The sequence below is a fragment of the Aquarana catesbeiana genome, linkage group LG03 (genome assembly GCF_042186555.1).
Source record: "Aquarana catesbeiana isolate 2022-GZ linkage group LG03, ASM4218655v1, whole genome shotgun sequence".
Taxonomy (NCBI): Eukaryota; Metazoa; Chordata; class Amphibia; order Anura; family Ranidae; genus Aquarana; species Aquarana catesbeiana.
The window spans coordinates 723,475,277-723,494,044 of NC_133326.1; the positions used below are offsets into that span (position 1 = coordinate 723,475,277).

Consider the following 18,768-nt stretch of genomic DNA (forward strand, 5'->3'; position numbering starts at 1 on the left):
GTTTGCCCAGGGTCCAGTCAATATTAAAGACTGATTATTCATAGTAATAGTAGTAGTAGTATTTATATTATTCTTAATATTATTAATATTAGTAGTAATAGTTCTAGTAGTATGAGTTGTTGTTGTTTTGGTTGTAGTTGTAGTAGTTTTTCTATTGTTATTATTATTATTTAGTAGTATTATTATTGTGTTCACGTTTAAGTACTAATAAGCAAAGCTGCTATATACTGTGTGTAGTTGATTAAATATAGGTAGGATTGCTCAGAGTATTCATAATTTATTTTGGGTACAAAAGTACCTGTTTGGAAATTCACAGCTTGTGAGAGAAGTAAAGAAAAAAAAAAGACGTATTATAATAACATGCAGTTGGAAAAAATGCAAAGCTGCCTGCGTTACTTTCATTTCCTTAAATCTAAATGCGGTGCTGGGTGACTTCCTATTCATGTGATCAGAGCTTTGAGTAGTACGGGGTGCAGAGATTGTACAGGACGCAGAGATTGTACGGGGTGCAGAGGTTGTACAGGACGCAGAGATTGTATGGGGTGCAAAGACTGTATGGGGTGCAGAGATTGTACGGGACACAGAGATTGTACGGGACACAGAGATTGTACAGGACGCAGAGATTGTACGGGACGCAGAGATTGTACGGGGCGCAGAGATTGTACGGGGCGCAGAGATTGTACGGGACGCAGAGATTGTACGGGACGCAGAGATTGTATGGGACACAGATTGCAAAAAGGAGGAGTGAGGAACTTACGATGCACTCAGGTAAGTCATAGATGTTCAAGGGTTGGACATACCAATTCCTGCACAGGCCCCCTGAGACTTAGGGGCCCCCTTTATTGTAGATGTGGGTCAGATACAGGTGAAACTTGAAAAATTAGAATATTGTGCAAAAGTTCATTTATTTCACTAATGCAACTTAAAAGGTGAAACTAATATATGAGATAGACTCATTACATGCAAAGCAAGATAGTTCAAGGCGTGATTTGTCATAATTGTGATGATTATGGTTTACAGCTCATGAAAACCCCAAACCCACAATCTCAGAAAATTAGAATATTACATGCAATCAATAAAACAAGGATTGTACATAGAACAATATCGGACCTCTGAAAAGTATAAGCATGCACATGTACTCAGTACTTGGTTTGGGCCCCTTTTGCAGCAATTACTGCCTCAATGCGGCGTTTCATGGGAGCTATCAGCCTGTGGTACTGCTGAGATGTTATGGAAGACCAGGATGCTTCAATAGGGGCCTTTGGCTTTTCTGCATTGTTCGGTCTCATGTCGCTCATCTTTCTCTTGGCAATGCCCCATAGATTCTCTATGGGGTTCAGGTCAGGCGAGTTTGCTGGACAATCAAGCACAGTAATCCCACGGTCATTGAACCAGGTTTTGGTGCTTTTGGCAGTGTGACCAGGTGCCAAGTCCTGCTGGAAAATGAAGTCAACGTCCCCATAGAGCTCGTCTGAGGAAGGAAGCATAAAGTGCTCCAAAAGCTCCTGGCAGACGGCTGCGTTGACCCTGGACTTAATGAAGCACAGTGGACCAACACCAGCAGATGACATGGCTCCCCAAATCAACACAGACTGTGGAAACTTCACACTGGACTTCAAGCATCTTCTAAAAGACCATTGATCTCTCCATAAAGAAGACCTTTCACATCCCAAGATATCACAAGGAATGTTGTTCATCTCTTGTGATAGCAATAAAGTTGATCAAAATGAATTAAGTAAAAGGACAATGTAAAAGAAAGTTTTAAATAAAATAAAAAAATGAATAAACAAAGAACTGGGCCCTGCCGTTCTACTGCTGTGGGGGGGCCCCAAGACACGGCATCTCCCCCTGCACCCCTGGCTGTCCATTTAACATGAGGGGGGAGGTGGGAGGCAGGTTTATGGTGCCTGCAAGCCACAGGATCTCCCTTGGGGCTTCTAGTTCTGTCTACGAATATAAACAGTGGAGAGGGGTGGGGCCTCTGCTCCGGGCATGTATCGGCTTTACTCTTCAGTGAGTCGCTCTTGATGATAAATGCCCGGATCAGAGGCCCCTCCCCTCTCCAGTGGATACAGTCGGAGAGAAAACTACAAGCCCTAGGGAGATACCGCGGCCAGTGGACACCATAGAGCTGACGATCGCCGCCTCCCACCTCCCCCCAGGTGGGGGGTACAGAGATGTGCTGGAGGTCCAAGGTGCACAGCGGAGACCAGCCAGGTAAATGGGAACCTCTGGAAGGGGGGTGACTGTCTGGGGACCCTGATGTGAGGAGGTTCTCTGGGGACCCTAATGTAAGGGGGGGCCCTCTGGGGACCCTGATACAAAGGCAGTCTCTCTGGGGACCCTGATGTAAGGGGGAGCTCTCTGAGGACCCTGATGTAAGGAAGAGGCTCTCTGGGGACCCTGATGTAAGGGGGGATCTGCACTATGTAACAATATTTTATATATATATATATATATATATATATATATATATGTATATATATATATATATATATATGTATATATATATACACACACACACACACATGTACAGTGGGGACGGGATGTATTCAGACTTTTCACTCTAGCCATTTGCTAAAATCATTTAAGTTCATTTTTTCCTCATTAATGTACACACAGCACCCCATATTGACAGAAAAACACAGAATTTTTGACATTTTTGCAGATTTATTAAAAAAGAAAAACTGAAATATCACATGGTCCTAAGTATTCAGACCCTTTGCTCAGTATTTAGTAGAAGCCCCCTTTTGATCTAATACAGCCATGAGTCTTTTTGGGAAAGATGCAACAAGTTTTTCACACCTGGATTTGGGGATCCTCTGCATTCCTCCTTGCAGATCTTCTCCAGTTCTGTCAGGTTGGATGGTAAACGTTGGTGGACAGCCATTTTTAGGTCTCTCCAGAGATGCTCAATTGGGTTTAATTTAGGGCTCTGGCTGGGCCATTCAAGAACAGTCACGGCGTTGTTGTGAAGCCACTCCTTCGTTATTTTAGCTGTGTGCTTAGGGTCATTGTCTTGTTGGAAGGTAAACCTTCGGCCCAGTCTAAGGTCCTGAGCACTCTGGAGAAGGTTTTCGTCCAGGATATCCCTGTACTTGGCCGCATTCATCTTTCCCTTCATTGCAACCAGTCGTCCTGTCCCTGCAGCTGAAAAACACCCCCACAGCATGATTCTGCCACCACCATGCTTCACTGTTGGGACTGTATTGGACAGGTAATGAGCAGTGCCTGGTTTTCTCCACACATACCGCTTAGAATTAAGGCCATAAAGTTCTATCTTGGTCTCATCAGACCAGAGAATCTTATTTCTCACCATCTTGGAGTCCTTCAGTTGTTTTTTAGCAAACTCCATGCGGGCTTTCATGTGTCTTGCACTGAGGAGAGGATTCCGTCGGGCCACTCTGCCATAAAGCCCCAACTGATGGAGGGCTGCAGTGATGGTTGACTTTCTACAACTTTCTCCCATCTCCCGACTGCATCTCTGGAGCTCAGCCACAGTGATCTTTGGGTTCTTCTTTACCTCTCTCACCAAGGCTCTTCTCCCCCGATAGCTCAGTTTGGCCGGACGGCCAGCTCTAGGAAGGGTTCTGGTCATCCCAAACGTCTTCCATTTAAGGATTATGGAGGCCACTGTGCTCTTAAGAATCTTAAGTGCAGCAGAATGTTTTTGTATAACCTTGGCCAGATCTGTGCCTTGCCACAATTCTGTCTCTGAGCTCTTCAGGCAGTTCCTTTGACCTCATGATTCTCATTTGCTCTGACATGCACCGTGAGCTGTAAGGTCTTATATAGACAGGTGTGTGGCTTTCCTAATCAAGTCCAATCAGAATAATCAAACACAGATGGACTCAAATGAAGGTGTAGAACCATCTCAAGGATGATCAGAAGAAATGGACAGCACCTGAGTTAAATATATGAGTGTCACTGCAAAGGGTCTGAATACTTAGGACCATGTGATATTTCAGTTTTTCTTTTTTAATACATCTGCAAAAATGTCAACAATTCTGTGTTTTTCTGTCAATATGGGGTGCTGTGTGTACATTAATGAGGAACAAAATGAACTTAAATGATTTTAGCAAATGGCTGCAATATAACAAAGAGTGAAAAATCTAAGGGGGTCTGAATACTTTCCGTCCCCACTGTATATTATATACATTTGTATGCCCGCCCAAGCGTATGACTTTCTTTACTTCGCTGCTATGGGCTCTAGCCCGAGATCTTTTGTAGACTCAGCAACGCCCCTGGTGGGGGCCCATTATGGTTTCTTGCACCGGGGCCCTGAAGATCCTAGTTACGCCTCTGCTGTACCCATATGACATTTTTATAATTTTCTTCCCACAAAATGAGCTTTCTTTTGGTGGTATTTGATCACCACTGGAGTTTTTTATTTTTTGCTAAACAAACTAAAAAAGACCACATTTTTTTAAATAAAAAATTTTCTTTGTTTCTGTTCTAAAATTGAGTTTTCTCCTTCACTGATGGGCACTGATGAGGCGGCACTGATATGAAGAACTGATGGGCACTGATAGGTGGCATTGATGGGTACTGACAATTGCAACACCCACCATTTTATTGTCTAGGTCCTCTGCTTTAAAAAAAATATGTTTGGGGGTTCTAAGTAATTTTCTAGAAAATCTGTAAAAAGTTTCAGATTTGGCCTGGGAGTGAAGTGGTTAAAGGATATGTGTACTGTAGAGCACTCATCTTGCAAATGCATGTACTTTTTTTCCCAAGTTTTTAAGTACTTTTCAACCCTAGTTGGGAGGTCTGACCTGACCCCTCCATAGTCAATCTAACAACTATTAAAGATGTAGGCAAGTGCAGTTTATCATCCCTGCTATAGGTGGTGCTGTTTAGCTAGCCACTGTACAGAAGAGAAAAAAGGTTGAGAGGAGCTTTGTACCTTTGAAGCCTCCATCGGTGTCATCAGGGGAGCAGCTGTCCAATCAAAGCTTTGTTCCTCTGAAGCCCCTGTAGGAGTCTTCAGGGGAGCAGCCATCCAATCAAAACTTTGTTCCTCTGAAGCCTCCGTAGGGGTCTTCAGGGGAGCAGCGGTCTGATTGGAGCTGTGTTCCTCTGAAGTCTCAGTAGGGGTAATCAGGGGAGCAGCAGTCCAATTGGAAGTTTGTTCCTCTGAAACCTCCTTTGGTGTCAACAGGTAAGCAGAACTCCGACTGGAGCTTTGTTCCTCTGAAACCTCTGTAGGTGTCATCAGGGGAGCAGCCGTCCAATTGAAGCTTTGTTCCTCTGAAGCCTCCATAGGAGGTCATCAGGGAAGCAGTGGTCCAATTGGAGCTTTGTTCCTCTAAAGCCTCCGTAGAAGTCTTCAGGGGAGCAGCAGTCCGATTGGAGCTTTGTTCCTCTGAAGCCTCTGTAGGGGTCATCAGGGGAGCAGCAGTCCAATTGGAAGTTTGTTCCTCTGAAACCTCCTTTGGTGTCAACAGGTAAGCAGAACTCCGACTGGAGCTTTGTTCCTCTGAAACCTATGTAGGTGTCATCAGGGGAGCAGCCGTCCAATTTAAGCTTTGTTCCTCTGAAGCCTCCGTAGGAGGTCATCAGGGGAGCAGTGGTCCAATTGGAGCTTTGTTCCTCTAAAGCCTCCGTAGGGGTCTTCAGGGGAGCAGCGGTCTGATTGGAGCTTTGTTCCTCTGAAGTCTCAGTAGGGGTAATCAGGGGAGCAGCAGTACATTTGGAGGTTTGTTCCTCTTAAACCTCAGTAGGTGTCATCAGGGAAGCAGTGGTCCAAATGGAGCTTTGTTCCTCTGAAGCCTTCTTAAGTGTCATCAGGACACCGCTGCCCTAGCTGACCTCCGTGGCCATCTTCAGTGAGAGCAATGCTAATAAATAGCACTTCAGCACTGTGATTGGTGCACATTTGCAAAGTGGACAGTGTAGGGACAGAATCCCTGTTGGCTAGGGACAGCATATTTAGCGCTAGGGTGAAATTATGGGTAGAGGAGGGATAGTGCAGAGATACCATACCTGGGTCCGCCATATGGGAGCTCTAGAAGGTTGGGACAAGGACTTTCCTTTCAGTTTACTAAAAATGCCTGCATAGCTGTTTTGCCTATCAGCCACCCCCTTCATCAGATGCTGTTCAGGCAACGTAAGCCTATTAAAGTGTCCTCTCAAGTTTAGAGACTATGTTAATGTGCCACCAATGTTATTAAGAGTTATTTCACTCATGTTTTCCTGAGATATTAAGGCTCTGTTGCCATGTTGTTTGGAACTGTGAGCCCTTGCCACTATCCGCCTTGTGTTATTAGCTAATTCTACTTATCTGAATAGTAATCGTGCCACCTTCCTTGATCTCTGTGTACCTTTACCGTATCTTGGGGACCCATCATCTGGCCCTATTCACAAAGAGATGTCTGATTCAAAGCAGCAGCTTATCTCGGCTACAAGCACTTTCCTGAGGCAAGCAACAGCAAGAGGAATGGAGAGGAAGGGGATGTGTCATCTTCTACATCAGTAAATATATACCCAACTTGTCAATCTATGACACCCTGTATTTCCAAGTTGTGGAACACCTTAACCTTATTTGCCATGGTAGTTGGTGTATTGTCTTTGATCTATGGAGCTGTGTTAGTACAATATCTTCTATGAGGGTGCCTTTTTTCCTGGCTTTCCTCTGGGCAACATCCCGTATGATGACTCTGAGCTAGAGACCGTGCTGGACTGGTTCAAACACTGATAGGTATTAGGTGGTTCCATAGGTAAGTGGTGGTGTTGATCTCTCTTTGGAGGTTTGGGCTGCTACCTTACTGGTATGATGAAGCGCTCCCTTTAGTAGGACCAATGCTTGAAGTGGATGGAAGGAGCGCCCAGTGTCCCACATAATGCAACCCTTGGTGGAAGAATACAAACGTTTATTGAAAGTGTGAACACGCACAGATCGAGCCAACACGTTTCGAGGGGAACTGCCTCCCCCCTTGCCCAGAAGGGGGAGGCAGAAGGATGGACTCCTCGGTAATACATACATTTTTTGGACATGGCAAATGCCAGCTTGTGTAATGCAGAGGCAAAAGGAAACCATTTGCCATCACGAAAAATTCTGGTAATACCATGGAGGTTATCCATCTCTGTTAACACATACCAGCAGCCCTGAGGAAAGGGGGAGGCAGTTCCCCCAAAATGTGTTGGCTCAATCTGTACGTTCTCTCACTTTCAACCAATGTTTTGTTTCTTCCACCAAGAGCTGCAATATTTTGGACACCGGGTACTCCTTCCTTCATATGATTACTCTGACAAATGTCCTTTTTTTATCATATTACTTGCTGATAAGGTGACCCTGTGTCACGGAATGTGCTTGTCTATTCTTCTTGGGGCTTTACCTGATTCTTGTGGTTGATGTTACTCGCTAATTACTCTGGACACATCATGGGACACTGAGATCTGCACGGCGGTTGGGATGGATCCTTGCTTTCTTCAACCATGGTTGCTGTTGTCTTGCCTCTGTGTCTGCCCAGGGAGTAGCTTTGCTCTCCTTTTTCTTTGGTTTCCACACATGGATGGACAAGTATATGATCATGTGCCAGTATGATACCTTTCCACCCTGAGGAAGCAGATATTTCATGTGAAACGAACTGATAGGTGGAAGACCACTCAGTCTTTGGTTATGATCTCTTTCTACAATGTAGTAACAAACCTGGAACAAAAAAATGGAAGCATACTAGATTGTCAATGGTTTAAGAGCCCCTCCCCTTTTTGGAACACTTGTGTCTAATTTAACATGTGTATACATTGTATACGTTATCCACTTGAAGACCAGGCCTTTTCTGGCACTTTTTGTTTACAAGTAAAAATCAGTAATTTTTGCTAGAAAATTACGTAGAACCCCCAAATATACAGTATCTCACAAAAGTGAGTACACCCCTCACATTTTTGTAAATATTTTATTCTATCTTTTCATGTGACAACACTGAAGAAATGACACTTTGCTACAATGTAAAGTAGTGAGTGTACAGCTTGTATAACAGTGTAAATTTGCTGTCCCCTCAAAATAACTCAACACACAGCCATTAATGTCTAAACCGCTGGCAACAAAAGTGAGTACACCCCTAAGTGAAAATGTCCAAATTGGGCCCAATTAGCCATCCCCCCCCCCCCCCCACGGTGGCTCGTTAGTGTTACAAGATCTCAGGTGTGAATGGGGAGCAGGTGTGTTAAATTTGGTGTTATCGCTCTCACTCTCTCATACTGGTCACTGGAAGTTCAGCATGGCACCTCATGGCAAAGAACTCTGAGGATCTGAAAAAAAGAATTGTTGCTCTACATAAAGACGGCCTAGGCTATAAGAAGATTGCCAAGACCCTGAAACTGAGCTGCAGCACAGTGGTCAAGACCATACAGCGGTTTAACAGGACATGTTCCACTCAGAACAGACCTCCCCATGGTCGACCAAAGAAGTTGAGGGCACGTGCACAGAGTCATATCCAGAGGTTGCCTTTGGGAAATAGACATATGAGTGCTGCCAGAATTGCTGCAGAGGTTGAAGAGGTGGGGGGTCAGCCTGTCAGGGTTCAGACCATACGCGGTACACTGCATCAAATTATTCTGCATGGCTGTCATCCCAGAAGGAAGCCTCTTCTAAAGATGATGTACAAGAAAGTCTGCAAACAGTTTGCTGAAGACAAGCAGACTAAGGACATGGATTACTGGAACCATGTCCTGTGGTCTGATGAGACCAAGTTAAACCTATTTGGTTCAGATGGTGTCAAGCGTGTGTGGCGGCAACCAGGTGAGGAGTACAAAGACAAGTGTGTCTTGCCTACAGTCAAGCATGGTGGTGGGATTGTCATGGTCTGGGGCTACATGAGTGCTGCCGGCACTGGGGAGCTACAGTTCATTGAGGGAACCATGAATGCCTGTGACATACTGAAGCAGAGCATGATCCCCTCCCTTCGTGAAAACGACCACATGATAACGACCACAAACACACCTCCAAGACGACCACGTCCACTACCTTGCTAAAGAAGCTGAGGGTAAAGGTGATGGACTGGCCAAGCATGTCTACAGACCTAAACCCTTATGAGCATCTGTGGGGCATCCTCAAATGGAAGTTGGAGGAGCGCAAGGTCTCTAACATCCACCAGCTCCGTGATGTCGTCATGAAGGAGTGGAAGAGGACTCCAGTGGCAACCTGTGAAGCTCTGGTGAACTCCATGCCCAAGAGGGTTAAGGTAGTGCTGGAAAATAATGGTGGCCACACAAAATATTGACACTTTGGGCTTTTTTGGCCATTTTCACTTAGGGGTGTACTGACTTTTGTTGCCAGAGGTTTAGATATTAATGGCTGTGTGTTGAGTTGTTTTGAGGGGACAGCAAATTTACACTGTTATACAAGCTGTACACTCACTACTTTACATTGTAGAAAAGTGTCATTTCTTCAGTGTTGTCACATGAAAAGATAGAAGAAAATATTTACAAAAATGTGAGGGGTGTACTCACTTTTGTGAGATACTGTATATATTTTTTTAGCAGAGACCCTAGAAAATAAAATGGCAATCATTGCAATGTTTTATGTCACGTGGTATTTGCGCAGCCATTTTTCAATTATTTTTCTAAAAAATACACTTTAATGAATATTTTTTGGTAAAATATAAGAGATGATGTTATGCCGAGTAAATAAATACCAAACATGTCATTCTTTAAAATTGCGCACGCTCGTAGCATGGCGACAAACTACAATACTTAAAAATCTCCATAGGCGACGCTTTAAATTATTTTACAGTTTACCTGTTTAGAGATACAGAGGAGGTCTAGTGCTAGAATTATTGCTCTCACGTTCGTGGTGATACCTCACATGTGTGGTGCGAACACCGTTTTTAAATGCGTGCGTGACTTACGCGTGAGTTCGTTTCTGCGTGCAAGCACGATGGAATGGGGCGCTTTAATTTTTTTTTTTCTTATTTATTTATTCATTTTATTTTTACACTGTCCCATTATTTTTTTTATCACTTTTATTCCTATTACAAGGAATGTAAACATCCCTTGCAACAGAAATAAGGATGACAGGTCCCCTTTATGGGGAGATCTGGGGTCAATAAGACCCCAAATCTCTTTTCTACCTTCAAAAGGAAAAAAAAAAAAAAGATCTTTTGCTTTAAAAAAAAAAGTTAACTTCATCCCTGGCCCGGAAGTGATGTCATGATGTCTCTTCAGTCCTCCAAGATCATAGAGGCGATCAGAGATGATCTGGTCTTTGGTCACCTCTATGGCTAGTTGCATGAGTTGTTCGGATTGTTTCCCCTACATCCCGGTAAAAACTGTAAGCCCGAGAAACACCGGCGAGCGGAGGGAGGCCAGGAGGGGGGGGCACCCCTCCCGCTGCTTCTGAAAGTGATTCAGCAGCTAATTAGCTGCTCTGACTGTTTTCAGGAGAAAGCCAATCGCCGGCTGAAAAAAAAATGACCGGGGTTATGGCTGATAGCTTTAGCCATAACACCAGGAAACTGCTTGCAAGGCGAAACGTATATATTTATATACGTATTGCTGTCGGTAAGTGGTCATTACACTGTGTGGTATTTTGTTTTCTATCCATTAGTTTTTAACCTGTTAACAATATTCTGTTAGCTACACTCACCGGACACTTTATTAGGTACACCTGTTTAATTACTTGGTAACACAAATTGCCAATCAGCCAATCACACGACAGAAACTAAATGCATTTAGGCATCTAGAAGTGGTGAAGACGACTTGCTGAAGTTCAAACCAAGCGTTGGGATGGGGAAGAAAGGGGATTTAAGTGACTTTGAACGTGGCATGCTTGTTGGTGCCAGACGGGCTGGTCTGAGTATTTATTAGATTTTCACACATAACCATCTCTCTGGTTTGCAGAGAATGGTGGGAAAAAGAGAAAATATCCAGTGAGCGGCACTTGTGTGGAGGAAAATGCCTTGTTGATGTCAGAGGTCAGAGGAGAATGGACAAACTGGTTCCAGATGATAGAAAGGCAACAGTAACTCAAATAACCACTCGTTACACCCAAGGTATGCAGAATACCATCTCTGAACAACCAACACATCCAACCTTAAAGCAGATGGGCTACAGCAGCAGAAGACCACACCGGGTGCCACTTCTGTCAGCTAAGAACAGGAAACTGAGGCTACAATTTGCACAGGATCATCAAAATTGGACAATAGAAGATTGGAAAAACGTTGCCTGGTCCGATGAGTTTGAATTTCAGCTGCGACATTCAGATGGTGGGGTCAGAATTTGGCACATGGCTCCATCCTGCCTTGTATCACCGGTTCAGGCTGGTGGTGTAATGGTGTGGGGAATATTTTCTTGGCACACTTTGGGCCCCATAGTACCAATTGAGCATGGTTTAAACACCACGGCCTACCTGAGAATTGTTGCTGACCATGTCCATCCCTTCATGACTACAGTGTCCCCATCTTCTGATGGCTCCTTCCAGCAGGATAATGCACCATGTCACAAAGCTCCAATCATCTCACCACTGGACAATGAGGTCACTGTACTCCAATGGCCTCCACACTCACCACATCTCATCCAATAGAGCAACTTTGGGATGTGATGGAATGGGAGATTGGCATCATGGATGTGCAGCCGTCATATCTGCAGCAACTGCGTGATGTTATCATGTCACTATAGACCGAAATCTTTGAGGAATGTTTCCAACACCTTGTTGACACTATGCCAGGGGTCTTCAAACTATGGCCCTCCAGTTGTTCAGAAAGTACAATTCCCATCATGCCTACTCATGTCTGTGAAGGTCAGAGCTTTACAATGCCTCATGGGACGCGTAGTTCCGCAACAGCTGGAGGGCCGTAGTTTGAGGATCCCTGATCTATGCCATGAAGAATTAAGGCAGTCCTGAATGTAAAAGGGGGTCCAACATGGTACTAGCAAGATGGACCTAATAAATGGCTGGTGAATATATATATATATATATATATATATATATATATTTATTTTATTTTTTTTTGTATGCAAAAAGTGCAGTTATGTTGTGTCATATTTTCCCCTCCTCAAAGATGAAGGACACTTTCCTGAACCCCTGGGTGCAAGGGCAAGGCATACTCAGGTCCACCTAGCCAAAAGGCCCGGTAGACCCCGTTCTTCATGACCAAACCATGGTCAACCTAGTGCCCTTTATCACAGTGGGGTCCCAAACCAATAGGGATACTACGAGAACCCCCGAGGACGCCACTCCCAGGGGGCGCTTAACACCACAGGCTCTGACCCTTGGCCAGACAAGGCAGCACTGCTCAAATCAGGAGGCACCGAGCCCCTCAGAGTCTTCCACACTTACATGTATACTGTATTTGTTTCCCATCAAGACCCAGTGGGTCAATATTACAGGCAGATAGCATTTTTTCAGAAGTAACACCCATTTATACTTTATGCCATCTAAACACAATTGCCGAGGTGGACTTCTGGTTTGATTAAGTCAGTCTGAATGATAATCCTTCTGGACTTGCTCCCTGCCTAAGTAACTGTAAAAAAGGGCCCATTTACTAAAGCTGACCCACCAGGACATACATGGTACTGGTTGTAAATCTCTGTTTAAGAGCAGGTGGAGAAGCAGTAACGTGGTGTCATTGCTATCAGGTCTAAAATGGGCACCTGTATTGGATGGGCCTGAAATTGGCCATCCTTGGTGGTTACAGCACTGCACTTAAATGTGTCCCTCTCTGGAGATTCCATTTGTTAGAAATTCATGTTCTGTGTTTGTATTTAGAGGGAATTGAGGATGAAGATTATGTCAATGCAAGTGATTTCAGTGCACAGAGGATAGAGAAGATTGAGAAGAGGATAAAAACCAAAGGTAAGTTATACCTGACTGAGGGCATCTGTCTGTGTTCATATGAGATTTGCATTCTCATACTATCTTGTCTATTATACAGAATTCGTGGTACAGGCCACAATGGTCACCTACCATATATGTTTAGGGCCTACAAGAAAAATTAAAGTGAACATCCCATTGGTCATGCTCACATGGTCATAAAGGGGTGTTGTACAGATGAACATCAAACATGCTACAAATGGCAGCATGTTAAACATTCATGCTCTGTGTTTGCCTTTAGGGAGATTTCAGGATGAAGATTATGTCAATTCAAGTGATTTCAGTGCACAGAGGATAGAGAGGATCGAGAAGAGGACAAAAACTAAAGGTAAGGTGTAGGACATATTGTCTCAATCCATTATACATGGCTGAGGACACCTGTCTGTGTTGATACAAGATTTGCATTCTTCTACCATCATGTCTATTGTACAGTACTAGCCATACAGGCCAAAATGGTCACCTATGGTACTTGTTTTGGGCTGACAAGGCAATAAAGGTCAACGTCTTATTGGCTGATATGCTCAGGCGGCCATTAAGGGGTATTGTACCAATGAAGAGTACATGTATTATGTACCTGGTGAAGCCTGGAATGTTGTGGAGGCTCCCCTTGCACCTCCCAAGCAAAGTTCCTGAAGGTGAGGACAGAGAGTGTAAGGGCAAGGAGTGGCACGAGTGCTGGAGTAGCTGGCTGGTGATGTCCACTCCGGAGGTGGATAGAGTTGGTAGTCGCAGTCCTTGGAGCTGGCTGGTGATGTCCACTCCGTAGGTGGGTAGAGTTGGTAGTTGCAGTCCTTGGAGCTGGCTGGTGATGTCCACTCCGTAGGTGGGTAGAGTTGGTAGTTGCAGTCCTTGGAGCTGGCTGGTGATGTCCACTCCGTAGGTGGGTAGAGTTGGTAGTTGCAGTCCTTGGAGCTGGCTGGTGATGTCCACTCTGCAGGCGGATAGAGTTGGTAGTTGCAGTCCTTGGAGATGGCTGGTGATGTCCGCTCTGTAGGTGGATAGAGTTGGTAGTTGCAGTCCTTGGAGCTGGCTGGTGATGTCCACTCCATAGGTGGATAGAGTTAGTAGTCGCAGTCCTTTGAACAGGATGCAGGCACAGCTTGGCACCAGAGCAGGAGACAGAAGCAGGACCAGAAGACAAGCAGCAGTCAGCAACAACCAGGCAGCGAGGAACTGAATCAGCAGGCAAAGCAAGTTCAGAAGGCAGGCCAAGGTCAGTAACATCCAGGCAAGAGTCAACAGGCAAGTAAAGTTCAGTAAACAGGCCAAGGTCAGAGTAGTTCGGTAACAAAGCTAGAGCAAGAGAAGAAGCAAAGTCCAAAGGTAAGCTGGGTTATACACGGGTAAGCAGGTACAGCGGATCAGGTCTCTGGAACACAAGGACAAGGTGAAGACCATTCAGCAACTGCTCATAGTGATAGACCACTGTAAATAGGCCACTGGGTGCCAAGTGATAATTGGCATGCACACCTTCTCACACACGAATATGTGCATGCCGCGCTGGCACAGTACATCTAGTATTGCCTCTTCCCTCAGAAAAAGTAGCACAAGCACAAATGCGCACTGGCATTCTAGTACTAGGAATCCGGTTTACCTTACAACTTGGAACATGCTGCTAGTGGTAACCCAGGTTCTCCTGAAATTATCCTGTGTGGGTTTATGAGTAAGGAAAGGTTAGCTCTTTGCATTGCAAAGGTCTACTCCTTTAAGAAGTGGTAAAGCTATCCATACACTGGTAAATTTTCGCACACACGTTTGTACAAAAAAAGCTTCTTATTACATTTGATAATGTCAACAGACGAATGTAATTCAAAGGTGCATTATAATCTCTCTTTTAACATACGAGTTTGAAATGATTAGAATTTACTTAACGAAAACCACATTCACTGTTATAATTTTGTTCATTCAGAAAAAAAATTCTATCCCGCTCCTTCTGGATTTTTTCATAACGCAGGTAAATTGGTCTTTGCATCGACCCTTTTAACTATTCGAATATTGAACACAGATTCCAAAATCAAACTTTTTAAACAAAATTTGACCTGTGTATGGCCCGCTTTAGTCTTTACTTAAGGTTTTCATCCTTGGCTGGTTCTCTCTGAGTGCTGCTGGAACCAAGAGAGAGGGAAGAAATGAAGATATAATTGTGAAGATATAATTGTGTATGCCTGACCTCCCTGGTTAAGAGGAGACTTGGGGAATGCAGAAGAGGTCTCTCTGAGAGGTTCCTAGAGCAGGCAGCTTTTCATCAACTTTTGTGAGAAATGAAACAAAGGCAGGGGGCAGACTGGCAATTGCCCCCTTGGGCCACTCTGATGCCCTGTAAAAAGGACGCAGCACTTCTGCCACAGTGATGCCCAAAGGCTTCCTGGTGAAAGTCCCCATCTGTGTCCTACCAGGTGTGGGATGAGGAGGAGGACACAACTCAGGTGGGGCCCCCCGCATAGATGGTGTACGCCATGGGTGCTCAACTTGTGGCCCTGCAGCTGTTGTGGAACTACAAGTCCCATGATGCATTGCAAGCCACTGACAGTTACAAGCATGACTCCCAAAGGCAGAGGCATGATAGGACTTGTAGTTCTGGAACAGCTGGAAGGCCACAGGTTGAGCACCCATGGTGTACTCTCTCCTCCCCCAGCCAGCCCCAACTGAGTCACCCTGGATCCCTCCTGCAGTCCCTGGCTACCCCTCGCCGATCAGTTCAGGAACCCAGAGTCAGTGCAGCAGGCGCTATCCAGCCTGACCTGCTCGGTGAGCAGAGAGTACCTGAAGAGGAGCTTCAGCCTGTGATGGGGGTTGGGAGGAAGCAGGGAAGAGGGAGAGCGGGAGAGGGCTTGAGTCGCTGCACCATGGGCCTCTGGGTTGTACTTCCCCTGGGCCAAAAGTTGCCAGTCAGCTCCTGAACAGAGGTCTAGAATACTAATAATCAAGTGAACACAGGACAACCAAGAGACCACAAGACACTACCAGCTACTCTACACCCTTTTCTATCTAGGTCTGGGTTAAATCATTCATATCCTTCTATCCATAAGGAAACCCGGAGTTAAGGAAATAGGTAAAAATTAGTGTACAAGCTTGGCAGAATGAACTACAGACAGTGCCGTCTAAGGCTGGGTTCACACTGTTGCGAATTGCATCTAATTCACGTCAGGAGATTGTGACCTGCTCTCTATGGAGCCAGTTCGCACATCTCCGGAGCAGCTCCGGTGCGAGTTGCACAGGAGCCTTGTGTGTCTTCTAGTGCATTTTAGGTCCAAATTCAACCAACAATTTGGGCTGAAATTGGACCTGAAACGGTGAACAGGGACGCACCGGACCACTGCTGTGAGCCCCTCTGTGCTGCGGTGTAAACACAGCCCCAAGGTTCAGCGGAACAGTTTCTGGCCTGTCCTGGTAGACCAGCTAAGAGGGATGGTTGGTTGGAGTTCTTTAGATTGTGTAACAGCACAGAAGCTCTTCTGAACTTCAGTCCTCTGTTTCAACAAGCTCTCTACAAATTGGTACATACAGGATCATTCACAACTCCTTCTTTCCATAATTATTTCAGAGCTTCCAGCTGCCGGTAATCCCCAAAGTTGGGTTGTCATCACCCTGGTTATCCTCCTAATCTTGATGTTTATTATTTTGGTCATCTTCACAAGTCTCCTGTTTGTTTTCTGTAAGTATCACAGCTATGGTTATATTCTTTGTTCTTTTTGTCATTGTGTTGAATAAAGATATAAAAAAGAAGAACATCCAACTGTACCAGTTTGAGCTGCCAACATCCATTAAACAATTAGATATATAGGTTATAGACATTTCAAACCAATAAAAATGGATAGCAAAGGTGGTAAATTTCCATTGAGGATCCGGACGGCCCAAATTGCGTTGAATAAAGAGGAAACATTAGCTTTACCCATGTAGTTTGCACCCAAAATTCACATATTAGTATTTTATCAGATCTTCATAGCATGGACTTAAAGTAGACCTGAATTCAAAAGGAGAAAGTGTACCTTTTGTCTTGAATAAAGCCAGCCAGTCTCATGGTTCAAATTTTCTTCCAGTTAAGCAGGGACCGGCCATAGACTTTTGAATCTCGGACAGTTCAGCAGGGAAGGGACGGCTGCCCTGGGCCCTGTGGTATCATGTGAGGTTCAGAGGCACCACAATGAGATTGAGAGGAGAGGATTTGTGGTTGCAGGGGGGTGGAGAAAGAGGATTCGTGCTAGGACAGGGGATTTGGGCCTTTGTGCCAGAAAAAGTAATATGGGGGAAAGGGATTATTTTTGAAAGGGGGATTTGTTCTAGTAGGGATGATTGGGGGGATTTGTGCTAGAAGGGGACATTTCGAGAGTGGGGGGATTTGTGGTAGGATCGGGGATTAGGGAAATTTTGCTGGGAGGGGGATTTAGAGGGGGAGAGGATTTGTGCTCAGAGGGGAAATTTGAGAGATAGAGGATTTGTGCTACGGAGGGCAAATTTACCTTTGTTTTTTTTTGGGGGGGGGGGGTGGATTGTGCTGGGAGCATATGTGGAGAGGAAGATGATTTGAGCTAATCATGCAGATTAGAGGTACATTTTTTTATGGGGGGAGGGGCATTTTGCTGGCTCATACATTATGGGCACAATTTTGCATGTTCACCCTGGGCGCTGGTTGACCTTGTCCCTGCACCGCATTAGACCCCTAATGTTATCTCTGTATTGTGTTGAACCTTATAGAGCAAAGACTGTGCCGAGTCAGCTTCTTCCCCAGCCAGATCAGCCAGGGTTTGACAGCTCATCTCGTAGGTCATACTACCTACAACAGATAGCCAAATACATCTCAGCTGATTTCCCTTCACTCTCCATCCTAACACCCAGTGGCGGGTGGTGGGATTTTTTCCAGTGTCCTCTCCATCTCCTCTCTCCTCCTGCAGCTCTGGTGTCCTCCAGCACACTGGACGGTGATGGGTGGCGGGCTGCAGCTCCTCTCCATCTCCTCTCTCCTCCTCTTCTCCTGTGGCTCTGGTGTCCTCCTGCATGGTGGACGGTGGTGAGTGGCGGGCTGAGGCTCCTCTCCATCTCCTCTCTCCTCCTCTCCTCTTGCGGCTCTGGTGTCCTCCTGCATGGTGGATGGTGGTGAGTGGTGAGCTGGGGCTCCTCTCTGTCTCCTCTCTCCTCCTCTTCTCCTGCGGCTCTGGTGTCCTCCTGCATGGTGGACGGTGGCGGGTGGCGGGGTGCAGCTCCTCTCCGTATCCTCTCTGTCTCCTCTCTCCTCCTCTCCTCCTGTGGCTCTGGTGTCCTCCTGCATGGTCGACGGTGGTGGGGCTGAGGCTCCTCTCCGTATCCTCTCTCCTCCTCTCCTCCTGTGGCTCTGGTGTCCTCCTGCATGGTGGACGGTGGTGGGGCTGAGGCTCCTCTCCGTCTCCTCTCTCCTCCTGCAGCTCTGGTGTCCTCCAGCTCAGCGAGGGTGGAGGGAAGCGGCTCCGGTGTCCTCTCCGTCTCCTCTTTCCTCGTCCTAGGCGCCCAATAGAATCACTTGACATTTTGGCCAATCAGGAAATGCGTCTCATGACCCGCTTCCTGATTGGCGGGAAGGAGATTTTGTCTGAAAATAGTGAATATTCATTCGCTATCGGCACACAACTGGGTGGGCTCAGAGTGCAGGGCTCTGCGCCTGAAGCCTATTAGAGCCTCTGGCTCCAATCACGTGCTTCAAAAAAACACACCCCCCCCCCGGAATTGGAATCCATAGTCATGTATGTAGATCAGGGGGCCAGACGCATGGATAGGAGGGGCAGAGCCAGTGCGCCCCTAATGGATGAGCCGCCACTGGTGACACCTGTCATGGAGTTCCTGAAGCTCCATGAAGATCCATGAAGCTCCATGGAGCTAAAGCCCGCGTGTAGAGGAAATCGTTTTGCTTATTTAAGAAGCACCAACATAGAAGCAGATTTTCTCTGCAAAGAAAATAAAAAAAGATTCCGGAGAGGGGACAC

The 18,768-nt window shown here is 45.6% G+C and overlaps 1 protein-coding gene across 3 annotated transcripts in view; it reads left to right on the forward strand.

Annotated features, from left to right (window-relative positions):
• Positions 1-285: 285 nt before the first annotated feature.
• Positions 286-18,768, forward strand: part of LOC141133728 (asialoglycoprotein receptor 1-like) — a 74,631-nt gene continuing 56,148 nt past the window's right edge. Inside the window, exons 1-4 of one of the 3 annotated variants that reach the window (XM_073623253.1) lie at positions 286-768; positions 12,710-12,796; positions 13,056-13,142; positions 16,359-16,469. In XM_073623253.1, coding sequence (XP_073479354.1) covers positions 759-768; positions 12,710-12,796; positions 13,056-13,142; positions 16,359-16,469 — 295 coding nt within the window. In that variant the 5' untranslated portion in view covers positions 286-758. The remainder of the gene's footprint in view (positions 769-12,709; positions 12,797-13,055; positions 13,143-16,358; positions 16,470-18,768) is intronic. The other 2 variants (XM_073623251.1, XM_073623252.1) reach the window with 2 other exon arrangements.